Source organism: Melanaphis sacchari, unplaced genomic scaffold (assembly GCF_002803265.2).
Source record: "Melanaphis sacchari strain LSU unplaced genomic scaffold, SCAv2.0 Contig8_pilon_pilon, whole genome shotgun sequence".
NCBI lineage: Eukaryota > Metazoa > Arthropoda > Insecta > Hemiptera > Aphididae > Melanaphis > Melanaphis sacchari.
In genome coordinates, this window is record NW_020271635.1 from 5,132,431 (window position 1) to 5,151,452 (window position 19,022).

At 30.1% G+C, this 19,022-nt stretch overlaps 1 protein-coding gene across 1 annotated transcript in view; it reads left to right on the top strand.

The window, feature by feature from the left end:
• The first annotated feature begins 61 nt into the window (after positions 1-61).
• Positions 62-19,022, top strand: part of LOC112602773 (dorsal-ventral patterning protein Sog) — a 25,313-nt gene continuing 6,352 nt past the window's right edge. The window contains exons 1-4 of the mRNA XM_025351092.1: positions 62-854; positions 11,689-11,792; positions 14,663-14,795; positions 17,946-17,993. Coding sequence (XP_025206877.1) covers positions 719-854; positions 11,689-11,792; positions 14,663-14,795; positions 17,946-17,993 — 421 coding nt within the window. The 5' untranslated portion in view covers positions 62-718. The remainder of the gene's footprint in view (positions 855-11,688; positions 11,793-14,662; positions 14,796-17,945; positions 17,994-19,022) is intronic.

A 19,022-nucleotide genomic window follows, 5' to 3' on the forward strand; every position in this document is an offset into this window, starting at 1 on the left:
GTAGCACTGTCGCAGTGTTGTATACTATATTGTGGTATAGTACGCATACGTTGCGCTACGGCCACGGTCGGCACTCGGCACTCGGCAGTGTGCTATCCGTACGCGTTCGCTTCGCACGTGTCTCGAAGTGTTGCGTCCTCGCCGCGGTCCGAAAATAATTTCCGCGCGCGCGCGGCCGCGTGTTCATGACACATTGTTGTTATTATCATTGTTGTTTATTACGCTATATTTTATTGTTGTTGTTGCCCGTCGTATCCGCACTGCGACACCTGTCCGGAGACACGACACTGTACTCGTTTTTTTTTCCTTTTTTTCTTTTCTTCAAACACCACCCGTGCACCCCTTCGCACGTCCCTATATATTATTGTACACCGTAAATCATTGATAATTATTCGTCGATAATTATTGACGATTATTTTTGTTTCCCGGCGGTCACGCGTGCGAAATAATATTTTGTATCGATAAAATAACATCACATTATGTTTTCGTCCGCCCCCGACCACGGGACGTGCGCCCTCCACCGTGCGGCCGGTAGCACGTAGCGTGTTGCGTGAGCGGGAAAACCGAATAAAATAATAATATTGATAATAGCGTTGACAACAAAAACGATTCATAGCAGCGTTATCGTGTTGACACGACTGTATATCCGTTGCGCACCACACCGCTGCACCGCGCCTGACCGCAGCTTTGAGCTTTCGCGAGTCACGGTCACCGCGCGATGGCCGTCCGCAAGTGCACCGCCGCCGTCCTGTGCGTTCTAGTGACGACTTTGGCGACCGCCGCGCTTGCAGCCCGGAAACAATCGCCTCTGCTCGAAGACAACGCCTTGCCCAAGAAACCGTACAGGGTGACAGGTACCTACCTATACATACCAACCAATAAACCTCTCTGTCGCTCGCTCTTCCCGTCGGCCGATTCGCCCACACGGATGAAAATATAACGCCTATAATATATTATCACCACGCGACAATAATATCGAAATATATGTTATTTTGATGATTGTGATGTCGGGTTGTGTCGGTGTGTGTTGTTTAATGATATTGTTCAGGAATACGCGCGGGTCGTCGTTCCCGCCTTTTACAGCTTTTACCCAACACGCGCCGCTGCGGGCCGATAAAAGAGTCGGTCGTTGTTTTCGTAAACCGACTTTTGGCATTTTTACAAATATGCGCCTCCCTCGTCGTCCCCGGGGTTATTGCAATTTATTCGTCCCGATTTTATTTTTAGCGTTTATTATCACCGTACGTATCTCTCAGTCTATACACAGTCATAGGTTTAGAACAGTGTATAATATTATTATTAATTTTATATTCGTTCATACATAGTTACACATTCACACACACACACATATATATATATATATATTATACATAATGTGTGTGTGTGTGTGATGGTATAGAAACAATACTTGTCTGTTTACCTCTATTTATGTCTTATCTCTATGCATGTCCTCAGCGGCTCGGCCCTCGCAGCATTACGACGGTGACTATTATAATACGACGGTCGTCGTTATAATATATGATATTTATAGGTGTTTTCTCTCTAAATGCATTTCGTGCCCACACGGTGCATTGTGTTCGACGCGATGTTATCCTCGAGTCGCACGTGTGCACACGTCCATAACCCGCGCTTTCCAGAATCTTTGTATTATTATATTCTTTACGTACACTCGTACACACCACCCAATACTCATACGATATACCTGTGTGTACGAGTTGATCTGCGTAGTCTTTGATTGGAATCGTGAAAAATATAGATTTCTCAAAACAGCTGTATGATTGTCTAAACGCGTTATCTCTAACTTTCAACTATTATTTTTGTTATCTGGAGAAAATTATAGCACGTTTCTCGTGAGAGATTCGCGTGGCTTTTTGCCTACGCGTCTCGACAGCGGCTAGAAATGTACACGAACGTATCGTTTAATGAAATATTTTATCCAGACCACGAAAGAGCGTGCGTTGATGTATTTTGGTAAATTAAGACTTCGAACAATACAATAATTATAAATAATCTGGTTAAATATAATATTATTATGTAACATTGTTAAAGCCATAAAGATAATATAATATTCAGAATAATTATTTTACATTTTAATGGTTTCTATTTTCTATATTATAAACCTCGTTCAAATTTTAAAATAGAAAATTGCAAGTTGTTTTTTTTTTAGAACTAATAGAATAGATTTATTTTGTCAAATTTATAATAATATGTATCAATTAATGCTTATAATATTTAGGTACGCATCAAATGGTTTATTTCATAGGATACAAAAATTAGGAAAGCGTAGTTAATTTAAAAAAAAAAATGTTTAAATTTTAAACCTATATATATAGACCAATATTGTATAAAATTTGACAAACTAAATATAAAGTATTAATTATAACGTTGTTATAATGTCTTCAGACTTAAAGAGTGCATAAAAATGTAAAATAATTAATATGAAATATTAACCATAACTGAAATCGATTAAGATCGAGCCATTGCTTGGCGTATACGATAATATGATGTACCAAAAAAGTCTGCTTAAAATAAATAAATATTCGTTTTTTATCTTGTGTTAAAATAATATGATACATTACAATTTATATTTAATTCACATTTCACATACTATATGTATTAAAATAAATTTTCATCCCGATTTTGTAGTATAAAATGATTGGAATTTTATTATTTAATAACTATCCATACTTTATCGCATAAACAAATAAATTTGCATATTTTATATTAAAACTATCAAAAGTTACATAAGAAAATAGCATTTTTCTAACTAAAACAATGTAATTTAATTTAAAACATTTTTAAACGTGTCAATTTTAAAAGTTATATACTTGTTTTAATATCTAATTTTAGAATAGTTATTTTTAAATTTTCGAATTAAAAAAATAATTTTGCTTGCTTTATATCTAGCTATGTATAAAAACTGTATGATTGTTTTCTACTTAAGAGGACGTCGCACCCGCATATATCTCCGTCTTGCATACACACAACATAGCAAATTTTCATTCAGCAGAATCAATTTTATGTTGTTAACTTTAACATTAGAGTAAATTTACCTATTATCATACTTAAAGGTAATAATTTTATTTGGGCATTGATATTGGCTTTTAAAATGCTCATATAACTCACTTAAAATTATAATATTAGTAAAAGCCAATATCATTGCCTGGATAAAATTTTTACCTTTAAGTTTAATAATAGGTAAATTTACTCTAATGTTAAAGCTAACAACATAAAATAGATTCTTTTGAACGAAATTTCCAATGTTTATGTATGTAAGACAGAGACAACACATGCGGGTGCGGCGTCCTCTTAATTTGAATATATCTTAACACATACAAATTATTATTAGGTGGTCCTATGTATAAATATATAATATACATAATATGCATAGATACTCACCTACTATTTTAATTAAAAAATTCAATTAAATTGATATTTTTCAATATTTATTTTTAAAGTAGAATTATAGTGCTTAATATTTTGAATATTCAAAGCATGACGTAAACATTATTATAGTTTCACTAATTTACATGATTAAAAAGATAATATTATAATTATTTTATACTTATGGCTTATGATCTATATTAAATAGGTAATAATCGACATTACAGTGTGAGTAGTGTGACATGCAGACATATATAGTATACACGCGTCACACAATAATACAACTTATAGTTTAATATTATTATGATATGTTTGGCCATAGGTGTATAGTGCAATAATTTGTGTACCAATATAAACGAATATTTTTAATGAATAATAATTTCAATAATTTTTAATCGACATCAATCAAAATATTAAACTATCAAGCCATAATATTATAAAGTCTTATCCGAGATCTTATCATAAAATGCGTAACAGAATCTTTATAGTATAATTTATGTAATTTTTAAAATTGTAAAAAATAAATTTTACTCTTATTTTAACGCCAAAATGAAAACAAACTAATAGGTAGGTAAATAACATTCCCGTTAATTTAGTTTAAACGTGTAGTAAACACTGTCACTAAACAGCCAAGTTAGCAGCTCTCCTTCACTAATATCCATCCAAAAATAATAAATCGCTCTGGCCTGCACTTTATACACATTTATATATTAATATGTATACATATGTATATGGGACATATGGGCATTTACCATATATACATACATACATATTATATAAGGACACATCGCAGTCTCGTAAAACTGCCAAGTAATCACACAATAATAATACATGTCCATCGTACATTGGGCGTCTAGACGCAGCCAACGACTTCGATACGCACTTTGCACCTACAACATATATTTCGCAGGGTGTTCCACAGTATGTTCCGAACAATTTGACGTACATTCCAAATAAATACTGGACTGAGTCGACTTTAATTATATACTTGAGTGTAGCAATAAAGCAATATAATTTGAAGAATCACAATTTTACGTATTATAATAATCAGACCAAATTTTTGTATTATTAATATTTCATAAAAAAAACATCAGCAATTAGATATATTTGTAATTCATTCAATGTATTATGCATTATTCCTTGCAGGCTGCAGCGTAAATAGTAAAAAAAAAAAATAGAATCGATGACGTATTTATTTCAGCGAAAAAATTAGTTGTTAATCTCTCATCATCACCAATGGACTTTGACCTACTACTTAGTGACATTTAGTAATTACTATTCATTTTAATAAGCTTATTTTCGTCTGTATTCTTTTGTTTTTTTTTTGTTTTTATCAACAAAGGCTTAGCATTTGAATAATTAATAATAATAATATAAAAGTTGAAAAACATACGAAGTAAAATCAATACATTTATATTCTTGCATTAGCACTTATAAATTGTTGAAGTACCTAAACTGTTACTAAACCTACTAAGTCACTAAGATCTAAAAGTCTTATGACTCACAATTTTTCTCGATGATTTAGATCCAATAATAACTACGATACCGATACTGATACGATGAACTATATAAAGAGATTAGGAAGGGCTTTAACTTGAAGTCAGTCGGAGATGCAATACAACTAAAAAAACATAATATTTTGTTTACATATCGTTGCGTATATTATTTCACATTATCACACGACTCACAATAACCGTCACGACAAGCACGGCAAAATACAAAAAAAATATATAAATGTTTTTTGTCACGGTATTGTGTAAAACGAAAGCTCTTCCGGGATAGATACCTCCCCTAATCGTTCTCCCCTTTCACCAACGACTATTACCATTTGTATACACAAAATATCATACTTATATATTAATATCATATTATTGGGTACTGAATCACTGAACGGTGTACACGCGAAAATACCGGCGGCGGACATCATGCGGATGGTGTGCTACTGCCGCCACTTGCTTACCCGCGAGCATTCGCTTTCGTCAATGGCATCGCTTTTACGTCAATGGTTGTAAATATACGTCATATTACTATGCAATGCCAAAATCTCGTGCATGCGCATACGTGGGTAACGATTTTATATTTTGATACTAATATTATTATTATTATTATTATTATTATTATGATTTAAAGTTCACTGAGCCGTATACCGTCGTCAGATTCTCAAACAATTATAATAATAGTAATAAACCATTCGCTTGTACACGTGGTGGATGTATAAAATAATAATATGCATGAGACAAAAATCCGGACATGCACAACCAATTATAATATAACAACAGTTGTTATTATTATTATGTACGACACGCCGTTTAAACAATATATAGTACGATACCATTAAAATATTAGGTGCTATTTTTTCCCACTCGATTTGACCGAATGTTTTAATACATAATGATATAAATACATATATAATATTATCATTATATGTAATACGTGTGCGTATGTGTGCGTGTGTGTGTGCGCGCGCGTATAACCGGTCATACCAAATAAAAAATGAACGAAGAAGCTGTTGCGTGCATAAAAACGGCGGGTAAACGTCGACGTCGCCACCGCCGCCGTCTTCGTCGTTTTCCAGTCGCCGGTCGGCGCCAATCTGTTTCACGTCATAGCCGGCTGGTGGCTGCACATACAACATACACACACACACACACACATAAACACACCGAACAATGAGAACGCCAACGATAATAATCATTTGTATAAATACATCCATCGTCGTCGAGATGAGAGAATAAAAATAAAGACATTAACGTTTTAAAAAAATAAATCACGAGATTATATTTTTCTTCTGGTTTCCTAAATAATGAAAATTACTTGCAAAAACTGTTAACGATAGTACGTGTGTGAAAATGAAAAATGTTCAAGACATTTGAACGAAAAAAATGTGTGTCTATGATGGGTCGTATTTGGGGTTGATGAGAAAGAGGGCAGGGTTTTTTTTTGTCCTGGGTGGTTAATTATATTTTTTTATTTTGTAATTTGTTACGCCATGATTTATTATAATAATATTATATCATTATTATCAGCATAATTATTATCTTAGTTGTATTAAAAGCGATATGAACTCTATCTTCAACCAATGAAAGAACAATCAACTAGAATTTTCCTAGTCACAATGTAAAAAGTAATTTTAAATTTTTAACTGTCATTGTTTTATCATAGGTATAAAGTACCTACGTATAAGTTCATTTTATAAGAAAAATGGTTTTGTAAACTAATACGTTTTTTTTTTTTTTGCCCCTAGGCGGCAAATTCCTAAATACAGCACTGGACGCATGATATATTCAAGGTGTATTGTTTGTATGCAAACTATTAATCGCCGAATCACATTAAATTACATTATGATGATGATGGCGGCATACTAGCCCAAAATTATATTCTTCTCTCCTTTGTGTGCCATTACCTGTTGGCCAGCAGACGAAATCAATTTTCGCATTATTATTGTATAGGTACGCTATATGCTATATACAAACAGTCAACCGCCGTGGTTACCCCAACTGGCGTATTTCGCGTAAGCTATTATTAAATATGACACGCTATATACCTGTATAGATTCCTCGGTTATTATTCTAGAGTTCATTTCGGGTATGGTCATTAATTTAAGCCGCACACGCGGACACACGGTAGACCGCAAGACGCATCTATTGTGTACCGTACACAATATACACATTTGTATTTTGTATACACGGATGGTGTATTGTTGACAGTAATAGACTATGAAGAGTAATATCGCGGCTCTTAAATTGCTTGCTGAAGGCAAGACTGTTTGAATCAACCAAACAATAAAATACAGCATATTTGGATCAATTTTGGAAACCCGTTTAGATAAAATAATATCAACATTTTGCTCGTAAAAATCTAAATTGTGAACATAAAAACTACGAATATTATGATTTTTAAACTATTGGAGTGTAAGCAGGATAACATTTTATTACTTGGGTGTATACATATAATATTTCATATAATATAATTTCTTTTAAATGTTCATGCTATGCTAAAAATATAATTCATCAAACACGAATATATTTTTTTTAATTATCGATAAATCAACTATTTAACATTTGTCGTTATGCGTTGTAATCCTATGGGGTAGTTTTTTGAGACACGTGGGTCCGTGACGTCCATGTACTGGATACATTTATGCAATAATCTACCCAACATACTTTAATATTCGTCAAAATATAGTGAATACATTAAAATCCTAGGTTGCGTTGCGAACTTGCGAACCAAATATTGTACTAGATAACATAGTATATACTATATAGCGACATCGGAAACACTATTGCGTTTGTGAAAGCTTTAATTATTTTCGAATTCAATAAATTGGGACGTTTCTAACATCTAGAGTGAATTATTAACATAAACTTCTATAATTTACCTATTATTTATCCATTACAATGAAGGTATTAAAATTGTTAGTATTCTCTAAACTTTACATTATTGATTGTTACAAATTGTACTTTATCCCAGAACATTTATATTTATGTGTTGTAGAATTATAAACGAACCAACGATAGATAATGCATGATGATATATTTAATATTTATTTGTAAATTCTAGAGGCGTGCTCAAAAACTTTCAATGGAAGAAAATGTTATTTTATGCATACGTTTTATTGAATCGCGGAAGCACACTTGCAAAGACACAAATCGTATAATATAAATAGCGGATCTTTAGGAATTAAATTGTTAATATATTTTAAAATGATGAACTAAGATATTAGTTACTATTTAGTAGTATATCATATTCCGTGATCATATCTATATTATAATATATAGATGGATATATTTTATGTATTATACTCTATACAGTATATATAAACGTTAAGGCACATTTTTCCACTGACGGCGCGTCAAGATCCTTTAGGAAAAATATGCTGATACGATTTTAAATAACTGCTAATAGCTGATAAGGGATTACACAATTTTATTAATTTATAAGTTCTAAATTTGATACGTATTTTATATGTGCTCTATATGGTTAATACTAAACGTTTATTGTAGCATATAACATAATATTATAGTAGGACATGGAGTAAATTAAACTTATAAAAAAAAATTTCGAGTACTTACATTAATTATTTTTAGGATAGAGCATGAAAAATATGCATTGTTACCGCTTCATATAGTTTCGATTTTTTCGGTGGTAGGAGAGTGAATATCAAAACTAGGCTTATATGTTCTCGGAAGTCAAGAATTAGCTTGCTTTATACTTAGAAAAAAATACAATATAGTCGGTGACAGCCTCGGTCGTGATGGTTATCAGTCAGACCTCGTTAGTCTAGAATCTCACTGGATTTTGCCGTTAAATTTTTTAGCGAACAACTTAACAACTCGTGTCGTTTTGAACGTGTTTGACTGCGTGTTGACTAGTGAGCCAGTAAAATTCTATAACCTATGATTGTCTGTTCACTGGAAACCACGATAAGCTCGGCTGTGCAATTGCTGTCCATAATATAGACTCTATATATTATTGTATCTGCTGTATACTGCGGTATATTGTTGGTATACTCGTATAGGTACTCGTGTCAAGCGGCTTGTTGTACGATGTTTTTTATTGATCATCACGATGACTCTTGTAATGTAATAATTCAATTTAAAATAGCGATTGGTGAATTTAGCATTATTATTATTCATAATCGTGAATGCGAATAGTGCTGTATAGGTACCAGGTACATACAACTATTAAAAATATGGTGTGATTGTATATGTGAAAAACAGGATTAAATAAATGGCATATTATTATGATTGATTTATAGCAACCGCAACACGTGAAAATATCATAAAACGATATTAAACACAATATAATAAACCTAATAAAAATAAAGAGGACAAGCTGTTCAGTTGTTGTGATCACTAATAACATTCTAAAAATACTAAATAGATAAAAATTAAAATCCTATTTTGTCATTAGATAATAGTACAATAATTATTTTAATTTTTAGTAAGTATAATTTTATAAAATACAGAAATAAAATAGATGTATAATGTTTGATAAAAATATCTATCTGGTAGATAATTAAATATAAGCTGGCGTCTAATTGTTTTTATGTAGTCTGCGAACACATATGGAACTAAGTCTTATCGTTTATTATAAAAGCCTATTTTCGTATAAAAACGCGTTCTAAAACTTTTTGAAAAATTATTTTGAAATTTTGTATACATTTTTTCTATTGAAACAATTTTCATAATTTTATAAATGATCAAAACATAGCAAAACAAATTTTATTTAGAGCCGATTTCAAACAAACTTGCCATTAAAATTTTGTTTCAAATAAAGTAAATAAAAACATGTTTCAATTTGTTTGTTTATACGCGAAAGTGAACCTTAAAATAATTTGAGTAAATACGAGTTTTAAAATTTTGTACAACTACCTTACAGTAGATATATTATCTTTTGATTTTCTATTAAAAACGGTGAATCGGTATTTCTGTACTATTATAATTTACCACGTGTATAAATCTAAAATCTAAATATTTGTGATTAATTAAGTAATAAATTATAATGAAAACTTCTGTTATAAAATACGTATTTTTTAGCTTTTGATTTCTCCGTAAAAAAAAAAAAATCAAGCCGGTCAACCAATTAAGTTAAATTTATTTAAAAAATGATATTTTACAGTTTTTACCAATAACGGCATTATAAGTACTTTCAGATCTTATAATAATCAAATAAAGTAAAATATTTCATATTTAAATAAACAATAAATATTTAAAAAAACATCTTACATGTTTCTAAATAATACTATAATAATCAAATTTAATTCCACATTTTTTGATAATATTTCATGTTATTAGTTGTTTCTTGTGTTACATAACTTATATCATTTACAATTTACATGATAGGTAGTTGTGTACTTGTGTATTAAATATCTATGTGACGCCCACATTATAATATAACACACGCTAGTACTAGGTATATACACAGTAAAGCCACTGTTTCAATTAATTTTCAAGGATTGTGGGTGGTTTTTTTTGTTTTTAGAGCTGTAATTAGTCGAAAATTAATCAAGTCTTAACACATTACTTTATAGGTACCTAGTAATACTTCTCAATTGTTGCAGTTAATAGAACTGTAGTATCTCCTATAAAAATTAAAAACCCAATATCATTCTACCTATAATAATGGTTATAAATTAAAATATGTATGTAATGTATATGTATAGTTGTGGGTAGTGAATATAAGTTCTTAATAGCTCTTAATAATTGTTTTGCCTTGCTTCACTAAATTATGTTTATGGTTACACCAATGTATATTAAATCAATTGAAATAAATAGTATTAATGATATTAGTAAGTTTTTATATCTATATCACATAATGCTTCAAATATATATTTAACGTGTACCAAAATATTATAATTAAGTACATTATATTCTAACAACAAAAGAATTTAATTTGAATTGACTTAAACGATTCGTCTGCAGTATAATATAGTATTATTATATACTTGTATAGAGTATATACGTAAAAATACTAATATAACAGCGCAACGTAGACCATTCATGTGGTATGTGTTGTATTTGATATATATGTAATATACATTTATTTTTATTGATCTCTTTTACAACTTCGGTAGCAGAGACTATTAGTATAATATATAATTTATTACTCGTTGCAAACACCATACAATAGATTATAAGTTATAATGGTGTAATAAATTATGTTTTTAATTAATATAGATAGCTGGGTTTAATTATATAATACATTGTACAAAAATAGGATTAACTTATTGGAGAAAAGGATTTGTATCTAAGGAGGAACAAAGTCATCGAATAAATAGGTACCTATATGGGTAAATCCGTTGCTCCTCTCTTTGTCCAGATTTCGGAGTCTCAATACTTGATTAACTATTTACTTTGGGGCACTATTTAACTACGAAAAATTTGGTTACAGCTTAAAAAAGTCATAGAATTATTCAATCGTGATTTTTAATTAGATTAATTACATAAGAAAATGTTATGTTTTCTACAATTTAAACAGAAATCGTACCAAATTTAGCACAATTCAATTACATTTTACAGTTTATTAAATCAAAGTGGATACTATACGTCTATACAGAGTATAGACTATATAGATACTAAGTATAACAATTAACGAAACATATTGTATATAATATTAAGTAATAATTATTATGAACACTCAACTCCGTATATTTTGTTCATATTGATATATCCACCCAACACTAAAATATATTTGCAAATGATACCCTATATCGCGTTATATATTCAATAAAATTGTTATTTAAACAATTTGATTTTGTTAATATTTATTTATTTATTTTTTTTTTTTTTTTGTAATTTTCAGAATGCCAGTTTGGCAAACAGCTCAAAGAAATCGGGTCCATTTGGTTCGCGGACTTGGGACCACCTTTCGGTGTCATGTACTGTATAAAATGCGAATGCGTTCAGGTAAGTGTGCGACACTTGTACCATTATAATAATAATAACAACAACAACAAGAACAACAACAACAGCAGCAATAACGCGCCTATAATATGTGTTATACTATATGTATGTATAGTGTATAATGTCACCGGTATAAATCTCCGTGTATGAAAATAATCACGTTTTCGTGAATATACCTACAGATTTTTTCTTGTTACACTGAGGTATTTATTATTATTACTATCGTCCTCATTACATTATGAAAAAATAAAATACCTTTGTACAGTGTACGTGTCGCGTTTATAATAATGTACCGGTGCGGTGCAGAATACATAATATACCTATACGTATATTAATGTATTATTCACATAGAGTGATTATAATAATATGGTGTGGCGGCGGCGACGTCATCGTAGTATCGAAACTCGTGTGTGTGTGTGTGTGCGTAGTGTGTGCGTGTGCGCATATATTGTGTAAATTATAAATTATTATTATTATTATTATTATTTGTTATATTGTTTTGGCGAAACGAGTGCGGTGATGGAATGAGGTTGTGTGGGCTCAAGGGGGGGGGGTGGGTGGGGGGGGGGGATGAGGCGCGGCGTGCATAATATGTATTTAGGAAAAAGGCGGCGGCGGCGGCGGCAGCAACAGCAGACACTTTTTGGGATGTCCGACGGACCGCTTGGCGAAGATTATTCTAATTATGCGCGGGCTCGCGTATCGCGTGATCCGGTCGCGTCTGCCGCCGTCGTTCAATTATCGTGTGTGTGTGTGTGTGTGTGTCGCGCTCGCGCGCGCGCGCCTCCAAACAATCGACGAGATCGGATTCACGCATTCCACCGTCGCGCGACGGCTGAAGAGAACAATCGATCGAAGTCGCCGCCGATATAGAAAGCCGATGTTCGTGAATAACGACGACATGTATATAGAGAAAAAAAAATAGAAGAAGAAGAAGAAGAAATGTACACACACACACACACACACACATTGCACGCGCTCGCGCATTATTACACGCGGCGTCGTCGTGACTGTCATCGCGCGCGCATAAAATATATTTACGGTAAAAAAAAATACGATACAGATAGTGTATGCGTGTGTGTGTGTGTGTGTCTGTGTGTCTGTGTGTGCGCGTGAGAGAGAGATAGAGAAAAATTCCGTTAAAAAACTACTGCACACAAGAAGAACCGCCGAGGTGTAGGTACGCAATGATAATAATACATAACAACATAACGTATTATATACATATATATATATAGATCCGAAGACAGATATAGGTACTGCGATATAGGCACGCAAGACTGCTACGGCGGACGTGCTGCAGTGCAGTACTCGGGCCAACCCTTTATGTAGGTGTACCCACGGTATACTGAACTTGCGCGCGAGACGAAGACTCGCCCGCGTTTTATAATAAGTCATCGTCGATTTATTTCAGTTGATTTCGTCGTATCACGTGTACGGGTCAACACCAGCTGGTAGCCGCTGCAATAAGTAGGCCTATACATACGCATAATATACGAGCACATGGGTGGTGCCAGATATGTGTATACGTGTCTGTATGTACATACGCCGTATAAGCCGTACCACTGTAAAAGGTGCCTCTAATGTATTTTATGTATTACACGCGTACTGTGCGTGGTGTGTAGCGTGTGTACGCAATAATATTGTTACGTGGAGGAACGGCCCGACGACCGTTACGATAACATGATGATTTCGCTAATTTAAAAAAGAAGCTCGTGACACGCACACGCGCCGCATACCCTATGTCCAATAATTATACATCTTCATGTAGGTATAAAATATTTGTTTGTTTGTGCACGGTTACGACAAATCGTCGGATCGCGTACGTTTTAATAGATGTTTACAATAATTATATTATCTGCAGGCATAATATTATATATGAGGTACCTACGCGCTGTTATGCCAGAAATTCGTGTTCCTATTACCACCCGGCTCACATACGTATATTATATGAGTAGGTTTAGTAGGTTTAAGTAGGTACTAAATACTAACTAACCGGTAAACGAGCGCACAGTATATATATTTGTATTTTTTTAAGTTATAATTATGTTATATATGCTATATTATATTATTAATAATAGAAAATTTTCTTCCTTGTGTTATAGATTACGATATTTTCGATTTGTATCCCAGTTATGTTTTATAATTATTTGTACAGAACAATAGAATGAAATAAACGATTTACACTACAGTATATGGCTGATACTCAATAGAGGCGTTTACAATATTCTCTACAATAGCCATCTGCAATCACTGTTGTAACATTAAAATGTCGACTATTTGTTTTCCATGTTTCCAACCAAATACTAATAAAAATATCAATATTTTTAATATTTTTAATCAATCTATAATCTTATCTTTACAACTCGACGGTAAATATGCATTTTTAATAAGCATTTATGTCAGTATTGGCAAAATAACGATAATTAGTTTTGCGAAATTACCTTCCGACAAGTATGATATAATTAAAATAATTATTATTACTGAGCAGTCCTACTAAGTTTCAGTCGAAATATTTTTTACACAAAATTTTGTGAATGTTTATACAATCAATAACAAGATTAAAAAATGAATTTATTTTCATGAAGTGTCCGTTTTGGGGGTAAATGTATGATTATTGGTATCTCGGTAGTACATAACACGAAAATTGTATGATTTATTTTTATGTTATGAATAATATAGCAATATATAGTTACATACCTATTATACCTATATGTATGTAAAGATCCGAATTCCGATTAATATCTGGCGTATAATATTATATTTATATATACATCAATGCATTATACATATATTATATAAAAACTACATCCTATAATTATATCAATAAATTATGAAACCCGTAATTATCTATTATTTTACACATTATTCAGGTTCAAAAGAAAAGAAGAATTATTGGCCGGGTGCAATGTCGGAACATAAAAAATGATTGCCCTAAACCCAACTGTGAAGAACCCATATTATTGCCAGGAAAATGTTGCAAATCATGCCCAGGAGAAGATGCCAGTAAGATATTTCGTTTATACTTAATTTGATAACATATATTACATATTATTATATTATACTAAACGCTTTTGGAATACTTTGGGCATTTGTTGAACATTAAAGGAAATAGTTAAGTACATAAAAGATCTATAATGTTAACGTATTTTATAATATTATATGAATCGTTTAGTTTAGTAGACGGCAGATACGAGTAGTAAATTGTTTGTTCAATCTTTTACGTATAATTTAAAGTACTTAAGGCGTGTTACACTTAAAAATTAGTATAAAGTTGATGATAATAAAAATCGTCATAGAATATACATTATGTGATTAATGTCAATTTGCACGGATTTATTTTATTTCAATCAAGATTTTTATGGATTTGTTTTGTTGTAATCCAACCAATATAGTTAATACAAATATCAATACTTAATATTCAATTTAAATTGGGTTACCATACGATTATACGAATTATATAAATGTTTAGGAACCTATATTTTTTTCTTAATTGCTACATAATTTTTTTTTTTTATAATTTTAAAATAATAATAATAAGTTATCATTTATGGTTTTCTAAAATAATTTGAAATCAAATCAATTTCTTGTAGTTTGAATTGTCAACGACAACATTCCAAAAACATTTCGTTCTGAATTCCACTATAGAATGTTGTTTATTGATAGAAATTCCTATTGTTGAATTATTTTTCAAAGAGGGATGCATTTTGCGTATATTATTGGTTTTATAATGCACTAACGTCATATAATTAGCATTGCTTGGCATGTAAACTGATAATGTGCATTTTTTTCTATCCATTTCGATTAAACCTTTTATAATGAATGACCTTCGTGAATTAATAAATAAGAATAATATGACTCAATAATGTGACAATTAAGATTATAAATATAAAGAAAAAATGCAACAATTCGAAAAACGTGTTCTGCATAATACCTATATTTTCTAGTTTGCTATTGCTATGGACATTAGGTCATGGCTCAAAATGCCATATTGGTAAAATGATAAGAACGGATTTCAATTGGTATTTTATAAAAACCTGGAAGTATAATGTATATTGTATAATATTGGTATTCTTAAAAATATATTGAGTGTTATATCTGTATTGGCAAAAATCTTGAAGTTTTATTATACATAGCCTTACAATGTGATTGAGAAATATTCCCTATAACTTATGAAATAGCCTGAAATAGGTATAAAAATGCATCTTATATGTTTTTATTATATTAATAAGTTGCCTAGTTCTCGTTACATAATATTATAAATATATATAAAGAAATAATTAAATTATTTTCGTTAGTCATTCATATATTTTCAGTATACTAACAAAAGTATTATTACGACTATTGGCATACTTATATAGTGTAAGCTTGATGATTAAAAAATAATAATTAAAATAGTTATTATTAATATTAGATTTTAGAGACCATAAACAATAAACAAAATAAATGAAATAATTGCGAATATATTTTGATTTTGATTTTCAATAAATAATATTTTATGGATTTAATTTAAATTTAATTTATAATACAATGTTATGATGGATAGGTAGTTTGATTGAAGCACTGGAGTATTAGATTCAATTTTAGTTAATTTTGTTTTTAATGACTTGTAAATGAGAAAACAAAGAAAATGTCGAAAAATTATTTGTTTAATTTATACCATTGATCATAATAATATATCTATGAAATAAATACTAATATTATGTAAATTTAATATTTTAAGTAACCTTACAATAGGGTTTTGTCGAACCTTCAAAATTTCCATGTATATATTTAGATAAATGAATATTACGTAAAATGTATTTAGCACTTAAATAAATAATAATAATTTACCTATCTTTTTAAAATATAATTGAGTTAACTTAGTTATTGTTCTTATTTTTTATCTGTACTCTATACTCTATAGCATTTAATATTCATGCATAGGTGGTATAAAGAATTTAAAACGCAAAATCATAATATCATTTTATATTGTGTAAGACACATTACCAAAAAGTACCTTTGTACTCAAAAAGGAAATAGTTAATAGGTTAATATTTTTACTAGTTTACTTCATTTTTTAAATTATTTATCGCTTTAAATACTTAAGTATAATACCATTAACAAATGTATAATCTATTTAGGTATTAAGTAGATATTTATATTAAGTTTTATTAATTAGATACCAGCTATTAGATCAATTACGTATTTGCAACGTAAACGTATACGTAAATATTAATTTTATTTATGATGTAGGTATAAACTGGATATAATATATATGTAGAATTAGTTATTTTTCTGAAGTTTTATCCAATAATTAATTTAATTGTGTTTATTAATATGTACCTTAGTACGTTTAGAGGCACACTACAAACAACAATCTTCAGTAGTATATTTACCTATTGCCTAATTAGGTACCTAAATACCATAATATTAACTCTCAAACGCATTAAATCAGAATGTGTTACTTACAACGATTAATGAATATTTACATTATCAAAAATATTGAGATTTTATTATTAAATAATATGATAACAATTTAATAATTTTGTAATTAAATTATTTTTTTTACTATAAAAGTGATAACTTGTTCATAAAATATGTAAACGAATTTACAATTGAATTCGAATGATCGAATGGTTACAATCTGTAATTATTATAGAATTGCATACTTTTGGTCGACATTATTTAGCCTTTTATGTTCTGAATTCTGTTTTACAATAAAATAATATAACATTATTCATTATTTTGGGACTTGATTAATGTATATAATATAATGTCCGAATGTCAGTAGTTTCCCTTATACACAATATTCTCGATACGCTAACTACTGCTATATACCTTGCTCTCTATGACGTTCCAAATGACGACAAAAATAGTCTGGCGTGCGCAAATACTTTGGCAATATAGACGGACAGACGGGCCGCCACCAAGGTTTAATGCGGATTATATATACATGAATATAAAACTCTTTATATAATATGATATGTACAAATATAATAGGTATATACTTACTATACTTGCTTTTATATATCATATTAAATGTATATCGATATCATTGTAGTATAACTTGGCTATGATGTATTATGATCGTCCTTAAATTTGAATCTTCTTCTGTTGATTTTGTCTCGCACCATTTATAAACATATAAAACAATGTATTTATTGTTGGTTTCAGAGGACTTTGTTCAAGATCCACCAGATGAAGAAGAAAAAAGCATGAAACGTAAGTATAATTTGACGACTTACATAGATGTATCCACGTACAATATTATTCAAATGTATGTATCAGTGATTAAGTATACCTACTTACCTTCGATAAAAACCAATTTTTGAATCAAAATTGAGAGCAAACTAAATCAATAATTATTATTTAAAATTAAATTTCCCTTAGTTAAAATAAAAATCACGTTTTCTAATAAGTGATAAATATATATGATCCGTCTATCTAAAAATGATCGTAAAAATTATGATGATGGTACATCAACAAAAATGTTAAGATATAGACATCAATAGAAAAATTAATTAGATGATGTAATATGTTATGTCTTATATGTATATACCTATTCTACTTTTGAAATTTTACTGTATTCTATAGTTCTATAGCAAATAATAATAGCTAATTATTGAATTAATGAATTAATATAGATTTATGATAGTTTATTAATTAACTATAAAGTAAGTCAAAATCGGTTGTATTTTGTATTGAATTTCTGTGGCCAAATTTAAATGTGGTTTCGAAAACAATTTGTCTTATAGTTTAAGCATGTCAGCACCATCACAGAACAAGCTCGGATTAGTAGAGGGGGGTATGGTCCCGGGGCCCATCTTTATTTCCAATATAAATAAATATTTTTAATGCGTTTAAAAAAGTTAAAAAAAAAAAATTATTTTAGTGGGTACAGAGATAATTAATGATTATAAAATAAAAATGTTCTTAATTTTATATTACGCAAAATTACTAAATGATAATAAATATTAAATTGTTATTCTAATAATTTTATTGTTAGCGTATAGGTAAGTGGTAATAATTTATATTAGGTATTTTTGATTTATTAGTACGAGGTACTCATATATTGTACTAAAAATAATTGCTCAGCCAAAAAAGAATTTTTCAAATTAACAAGAATAAAAAATAAATATAGAACAAGCCAGACTAAGAAAAATTTAACATCGCATTAACGATATTATATTAAGATATTTTGCAATTGATCGATTTCAATGAAACTATTCAACAATATTTAAAAGAAAAACC